The sequence below is a fragment of the Gadus chalcogrammus genome, chromosome 13 (genome assembly GCF_026213295.1).
Source record: "Gadus chalcogrammus isolate NIFS_2021 chromosome 13, NIFS_Gcha_1.0, whole genome shotgun sequence".
NCBI classification, from domain to species: domain Eukaryota; kingdom Metazoa; phylum Chordata; class Actinopteri; order Gadiformes; family Gadidae; genus Gadus; species Gadus chalcogrammus.
Window position 1 is genome coordinate 11,601,492 of NC_079424.1, and position 7,857 is coordinate 11,609,348.

A 7,857-nucleotide genomic window follows, 5' to 3' on the forward strand; every position below is an offset into this window, starting at 1 on the left:
ATCAACGTCCCATTCTGCTCTGGTCTGGAATGGCAGTACAGTTTAGAGGTTTGGTCCGAGCCTACTGTCCTAACCTAGAGAGCAGGACCTAGCCAGCCATGAACCACAATGTTCTTCATCCCTTTACGCCCCTCAAGAGGCGAGGGGACATGATGGTGTAGTGGTTAGTGTGCTCGACTCCCGGCCAAATCCCCCCACTTCCCTTATGCCCTTCCACCACCACGGCCACAAAAACCACTTAACCCGAGACGGAAATCAAAGGGGGAAAAGGCAGCTGCAGGGTGGAGTGTGTGTGTGTGTGTGTGTGCTTGTATGTGTGTGTGTGGGGGGGGGGGGGGGGGGGAGAGGTAGCAAGAGAGAAAGAGAGATAGAGAAAGAGATAGTGAGTGAGAGGGAGGGCATAGGATGGAAAATGTAGAGAATGTTTATGTGTGTTTGTGGTTCTCTGTGGGTGCAATATTGTGTTTTTTATTGTGTCATTGTATCATTGTGTATTCATTGGTATATGAATATATGAATACATATTTCTGCATTTTATTGAATTGATGAGTGAGCGTATGGTGTGCCATGCGTGATAGAACTTGCTATAGTTGCTTTTATCCACTAGGTGGCAGACAAAACCTGATCATGTATTTTACTTGGTATTGTTTTAGGGCTTAACAGGTTCCTAAACTCCAATGGATGTCATTTTTATATTCCAACGCTTTTGTTTGTTTCGTTTTGATGATCAGAGTCCACAAATTGTAGCCTAGAATGATTATCTAATGGCTGCCTTAATCCTATTTCACAGCTTTTTTCTGTAATTTAACTGAGAAGTTGCGACAATTTATATAAGTTTAGTGTGTTCTGGACTATTTGGTTTAAGAGCATCCTTTTAATATCGTTATCGATCTTCTTGATGTCCTGTTCAGTGACGTCAATAAAGAATAAAAGCTGCCTTTGATGCTTTGTGAGATGGGAAATACAGAAGAGTTGTAGGCCTAATGCCCTCTTTAATTAAACTTTTCGGAAAGAAATAATGAATCTGTAGTTACAGATAGACAAGCGGCAAAATCTACAATTAAGACTTTACCAAAGCATAGTCCCCGCTATAATAACCCTTTGCTTACTTTTTGTATTTAATAGTGAGACTATGGATAATATTGATTATCAACACACAGACATAAAACTGTACTTTATGGATTCATTGTACACATGCACACCTTGGGCATCTGTTCCACTTCCTTTCCCAGTCACATCTGAGCAGGATAAGTGGTTGGTGTGAGGCGGACTGATGGCAGATAATGATGGATAACTACAGTGAATTAGGCTCCCAGCGGCCTGGAGGACCACTGAAAGCACAGCCGTGTACTCTCCTTCTGTTAGCCAATCACATACCAATCACATACTCCGCTGCTGGGAATACAGAGAGTGGGAGGCGTTTTCTTTCTAAGCAGAGGTCAGTTCTAGTTAGGGTGATGATGGGGTACCTGACTGGGTTACCTCTGGAGGGTGAGGCGGCTTTATATGGTAACATTAAGGCCCAATCCCATTTCTACCCCTTACCTCTACCCCTTCCCCTTACCCCTCCCCCTTTCCCCTTCAAAACAAGGGGGAGGGGTAAGGGGTAGAAATGGGATTGGGCCTAAACTTGAAGAGATTAGACGAGGATAGAGTGACGTGTGTGTGAACCTGTCTCAATTGCTTCACCTCAGATTTCCTTCTCAGACCTCAATGCCCTAATAAATGCCCCCATTTCTGCCATGCTATAGTCCCCAGCCGACACTGGGTCTGTAATGATATTGGGTCTGAGAGCAGCTGCTCTTTGCGTTGATGAATGCTGGCAAAAAAGTGAGCTCATTTCTTTTAGCTAATACATGATAAAAGTTTTGCAAACCTGACCAAGGATGTTACAAGAAAATTACATTTTGGGGGTGTTATTTCAGCCCCGGTCCCACATTGTTATGCAGCACTTTCAAATGGAAAATCGATCACATTTGTACATTTAGCTCGACTTTGTGATGAAACATTTGAAATACTTTTGTAGATATTTTATCCCTTGAAGAACATTATTTTTGTAATACAAAACCCTTTTAAAAAATATTTTGATTCTAATGAAATTATAAAATATATATTTTTATATGTATATATTTATACATCTGTAAGCCTTACAAACTAGGGTATAACAATACATTTATATTTCCTGGTTTTCTGAGTCACTAGAATAATTAGACAATATTAAACATTAATAACAAGCTTTACATTTCAGGTCGAGTGACATTTCAGTTATTCCATTCAATATTTCCTCTGGTTTAATAGTAGTATTTTTATGTGCACCACAAAGATACTGATCGCAATTTAAATTGTGGGTATTTCAGTATGCCTCCGGCTTTGTCAAATCCCCATGGCTATTTCTCTAGCTCACCCCCTATGTAACTGTTTCTCCCAATCAATCTCTCTCATGCGTCTCTCCTGTTCTACCCATTTCATGCAGACTAAGGTAGCAGGAGAACATGTGGGACAAGAGGGCTGGACAGAACGAGCAACACACAGACAGACATACGGACACACAAACAAAACCCCCCCACCCACTTACACACACACCGCATGGTTTTCCTTGGTCAGTCCCCTTTAGATTGTAGGAGCTCAGTGTGAGAATTTGAGTTAAGGTTTCTGGCAGCACTGATGCATAGAGGCCAGATCGGATATTATTTTCTTCAATGTGTATGGTTATATTTGCACCGGTAAGTTCCCCGATTGCTGATGTTTATATACAGATACTTTGTGAAGAGATGGCAGCTGAGGGTCATGTTATAAAGTTACAGAATTTGGATTTTAGTATTATCACAAAGGTTCACATTTAATTTTAAAACATACTTATAATTATCCCATTATATTTCTATAATGTGTTACTTTATCCAAATCTTCCTTCATAAAGCATAATCAGTAGTTATTTAATTGTACGGTTTATTGCAGATTACAGTTGTATTATTTATTGTGAAAGTAGAATTCCAAAGACTGAATAAATATTTGGTCAAATGGATCCTTTGTTTATTGAATGCTGGAAAACCTACATCTAGCTGAATAATGGTTTGTAACACAGCTCAGCTGCCTAGACAAGGCGATAGCTCTGCCCTGATATAATATGATGAAACCATATTGATACCATGCATTACATGTTGTTTTAGGACCTCACCACTGATATGATTCTACTAGCGGTTTGAGTACACAGGATCAATGAGGAGATTTTTGTAAATGTGGTGGAGAAGTCAGAATCAACTACTGGCAAAAGGATGGCTCTCATGAATGTTTGTTGTCTGGCTAATATGAACACCATTTCAGACCATGACTCTGTCATTGTTCCATTGTCAAGATGGGACTCGTGGTCAGAACGATGTCAACGGATATGTATTGGGAAACACAGCTGAAACCTCATTCATTTGATTAGTTAGAATGAGAGACCATTTGTCCAAGTGTTTTGGTATCCTGGGCAATGGACATCCCAAACAAAAACAATATGAAATTGGTGTGAACAAAAACAATGACTAACCTCATAACTATTTTTAACTAACCTGCCAATCAAAGAGCTACCAAACACAATGCAGTCAGTTGTATTGGAGCTTGACTTGTCATCAAATATGTTGTCATTATGTTGTACTATTGCATGCAATGTCCCTTTAACCTATCCCAAAGTTAATTTATAGTGACCCTCGGATTCCTGTGAATTACAGAGGAATTAGTTGAATTGGTTCTCAATGCAAGATTAACTGATGTTCCATCGATACCTTTATCCATAACTGGACAGACCAGGTTAACTGAGCTCGATGAGCAGATGGGCTCGGAGCTGATGTGGTGATCCTATCTTAACACTTAACAAAGATCTGTGATTGGAGCCATAATCCTGGAGGGGGGAAATGTGTTTACATGTGGATGCATTGTAGACATTCAGAAACTATTTGGTTGGCTTAATGGCTCTCTAATCTTATTGATGCAGGGACTAATGGACTATTTTATTAAGCCATCAAAGTCCTCAAATATAATTATTGTGTTATTTTGGAATCATCTAACACCATCAAGTACCTCAGATATGTATTCCCCAATTAAAAAGAAAAAAACAATGTGGACTAAAACAATGCTACAGGTATCCTGCCATGTTTTGTGTTTTGCATTGCTTACTCTGTATGGAATGGTACCGATGCTGCAGATTATGGCTTGATAATGGAGCATTGAGTCATACTCATGATGCGGATGGTAATCAGATCGAGGGAGAGAAATAGAGAGAGAGACTCAATATGCTTACTTCACCTCCGTGCAACCGTCAGTTCTGCTCTAAAGGCTACACTAATGCAATTCATTAAAGTGGATGCTCTCGCATGAGGCCCCTGTCAACAATGTCTGTAGCTTTTCACAGGCAGAGAGAATGGTAGAGGGAGTTCTTATAGCAACTATCACCTGTAAAGTATCTTGTCATTGTCGCTTTGAGAAAAAGAGAGTGAACTGCCTAACTGTGTTTTGACAGTAACCAAAGTAATGCTTGCTTCTGTGTCCATACAGCTCTTTGCCATTTTTGCGTTTGCCACATGCGGTGGCTACACCGGGCAGCTGAGGGTTAGTGTTGACTGCATGGAGAAGGCCAGCAGCAACCTCAGCATCGCCATAGACTTCTCCTATCCTTTCAGGTAAGCGTTTGTGTTGAACTTTAGACAAGTTTTAACGATGATACCTTACTTGAAAAAAGCACAACATGAATTGGACACTTAACAGCGCCTTTCGCCCAAGTGTTACTCATTTTAAAGCCAATCCAATCTTCTTTCTTTACTATTCCATATTCCATATGGATTTTGAGCCTTGATATTTTTAAAATAGACAATATCCATGCTACTTATTGTACCTTCAACCGATACAAATAGTCCATATCGAGATATCCGGATAGCGTTTGAATTCCGATGACATACGGTGGCGTGGAAACTGCTTGACCTCGACCCCCTGGACCTCCTCTGTGTGTGTCAGGCTGCACCAGGTGTCCTTTGAAGCCCCGCTGTGCGAAGAAATGAGGAGTGAGCGCCTTTTCCTCTCTGGGGACTACTCCTCCTCTGCAGAGTTCTTCGTCACCATATCGGTCTTCGCCTTCCTCTACTCCCTCATGGCCACCGTCGTGTACATCTTCTACCACAACAAGTACTGCGAGAACAACCGAGGGCCCCTTATCGTGAGTCTGCCACAGTCCTCTGTGACCTATGACCTGTTGAGAGCATTCCATTCAGATTCAGGGGACTTTAATCCCCCAAAGGGGGATTATTATTTCTTCTCAAAATAATAAAAATTGAAGTAAAAGATATAATCAGAGAAATACTATATTAAAAATGGAAAATAGGAAAATAATGCATATCTATAAAGGGAAAGTCTATCCAAATATATGATATTTGTTTGGTCCCGTCTGACTCAACCGGTAGGGGATAGCGTCACTACCAGGGTAAGGCGTTGGATTCCCAGTGGGGCATTAGAGTGTATGGATGTAAGAATGTATATTGGTATGGTTGACACTTTGGATCCACCACATGGCATGTATTATATGTGTGCGTTGGAATGTTTTAATATGATCCCTTCTGCTTTACCACCAGGACTTCATTGTGACGGTAGTGTTCTCCTTCCTGTGGTTGGTGAGTTCGTCCGCCTGGGCCAAGGCTCTGTCTGACGTCAAGATGGCCACAGACCCCGACGAGGTGCAGCTGCTCGTCTCCGCCTGTAAAGATCAAAGAAACAAGTGTGGCTCTGTGCAGGGACCGCGCTGGTCTGGCCTCAACACCTCTGTGGTAGGTTGCTGTGCTGTTTTAGATGTTTATTGCTCGTCAGGTGTGGTGCAATGCTGAGATCGGTGGACGTCCCGCCGGAAGGTGGTTCAATACCCAATGCTTGCACATGTAAACTGTAGCAAGATGCCTTTATTCTCCTTGATTAATGTATCTGAATTCACTGTAAGTTACTTTGCATGAAAGCCACTGAATAGTACACCTTTTTTTGTACTTTTTTAGTTTCCAGTTTTCCATTTCCATGTACCAATCTGGTTCTGTCTCTCTTTGACGTTATAGGTGTTTGGATTCCTCAACTTTGTGCTCTGGGCTGGCAACATCTGGTTTGTGTTCAAGGAGACAGGGTGGCACAAAGGAGCTGTGAAGCAGCAAGGAGGGCCACCAGAGAAACAGTCCTGCTCTTTCGGTCAGCAGGCCTACAACCCGAGCAGCTTTGACCAATCAGGGGGCTATGGTGCCCAGGGAGACCAATCCCCACCCTCTGAATATAGCCAGGTTGGGGACTCCACCTTATACCCCAATCCAATGTAGGTGCATCTCTATACTTCAGTTAGCAGAAACGCTGTACTATAATCTAAAGGTTATTCAGGATAAGAGTTAAAAAAATAAAAAGGAAGAGTACTTATCCGAATAATGCAGACCCCTCAATTTGGTTCATCCTTTTCTGATGGGACTGTGTTTAATAAGTGAAAAGCGATATGCAGAATACTAATGTGAAGTTATAGGTGTACTTATTGTGACAGTAAAGGTATTGATAGCTATATTGAACCAAACATGGTCACAAACAGTATTTTGTTTTTGAGTTGTTAATTGTTGTAGTGTTTGTATTCTGTAAAAATGTGTTTCTATCTATTTTTCAGTGCTTGGTGTGTTTCCCCTTCATTGTTAGATAATGTTTAATAGGATGCATTGACCACATGCATGACTTGTTGGCGATAGTGTGCTCTCTAATTGCACGTTTAAAAAAAGACAGCAATGTATCACTGAACTCAAGTCTTTTTCAAACAGATATTCTAAAGTGGATATTATGTCATATTTTGTCTGTTATTTTTTTTTAAAGTTAATAACTGTTTATTTCCTATTCATACATAACACAAACTTTATGAAATGCTACCACATATCCAGAGAGCAAACTTAAAACCTTAAGTGTAGCCAATAAGACATTTACATTTTAATAGAATAAAGGCAAAATTTACGTATTATAATACGATCTCCATGCAAAACAATTACGTGTATATATTGGGGCTTTGGGTACTTTATTTATTTGGGTTTGACAAACTTTGGTTTTTGTTTAAACAAAACCTTGTAACCTTGTTTTTTGACTTCCTTCAACTTTATGATGTAAAAGGATTTCATAGATTTACTCCTTTCCTAAGCGTATAACAGGAATATGTGGACATGTCGATTAAATGGCACTTCTAACAACTAGCCTACTGTGTCAATAATATTGTGCAGTGTTTGACTAATGCATTTAAAGAAAACAAACCCTTTTTCTTTGGTCTTCAACAGACGAGCTAACTACATATTTTCACAAAAAGTGAACTTTATATTACTCGAATTAATTTAATAATCCATTATATACAAAATAGTTGCTAACTTCCTTGGTTCCCTTAATGTTATTCATCATTAGTCTTATTAAGGACGTAGACATCGCATAAAATAAAAATTGCCTATAATCTTTTTTCAGTTAGTATTAACATTACTTTTCATAACTGGTGTGATGAGGCCCTCTTGTGGATTAAATGTAGGACTACTGTGAACCACAAATGCAATGGGATTTGAACCTTAAAGTCCTTTGGTATATTCGCTACATTCCAAGTTACTTTTCACATAAAGGTCGACAACGGGGTCATGCCGAATCCAATTGCCTAAAGATATGTAAAGTATAATTTCTGAGCTTACCTGACTTCCGCCTTGACGTCACTAACAACATCATACCTGGCGGACGTAGTCATTAACGGTAATAACTTTAAAGTGTTTGTTCACGTTTGAACACTTCATTTGATGTGTAATTATGCAATATAAATAAATTATATTCCACTTTCAGATTACATCTTGTACATCAAGT

The 7,857-nt window shown here is 39.9% G+C and overlaps 1 protein-coding gene across 2 annotated transcripts; it reads left to right on the forward strand.

The window, feature by feature from the left end:
- Positions 1–2,582: 2,582 nt before the first annotated feature.
- On the forward strand, positions 2,583–7,295 carry synpra (synaptoporin a). Of its 2 annotated transcripts, none has more exons than XM_056605374.1 (5): positions 2,583–2,723; positions 4,534–4,658; positions 4,990–5,188; positions 5,601–5,792; positions 6,069–7,295. In XM_056605374.1, the coding sequence occupies exons 1-5, from the start codon at positions 2,700–2,702 to the stop codon at positions 6,318–6,320; spliced, it is 792 nt and encodes a 263-aa protein (XP_056461349.1). In that variant the 5' UTR covers positions 2,583–2,699; the 3' UTR covers positions 6,321–7,295. The 2 variants fall into 2 exon arrangements, with proteins under 2 accessions (XP_056461349.1, XP_056461347.1); XM_056605372.1 differs by lacking the exon at positions 2,583–2,723 and adding an exon at positions 3,993–4,402.
- Positions 7,296–7,857: the final 562 nt, after the last annotated feature.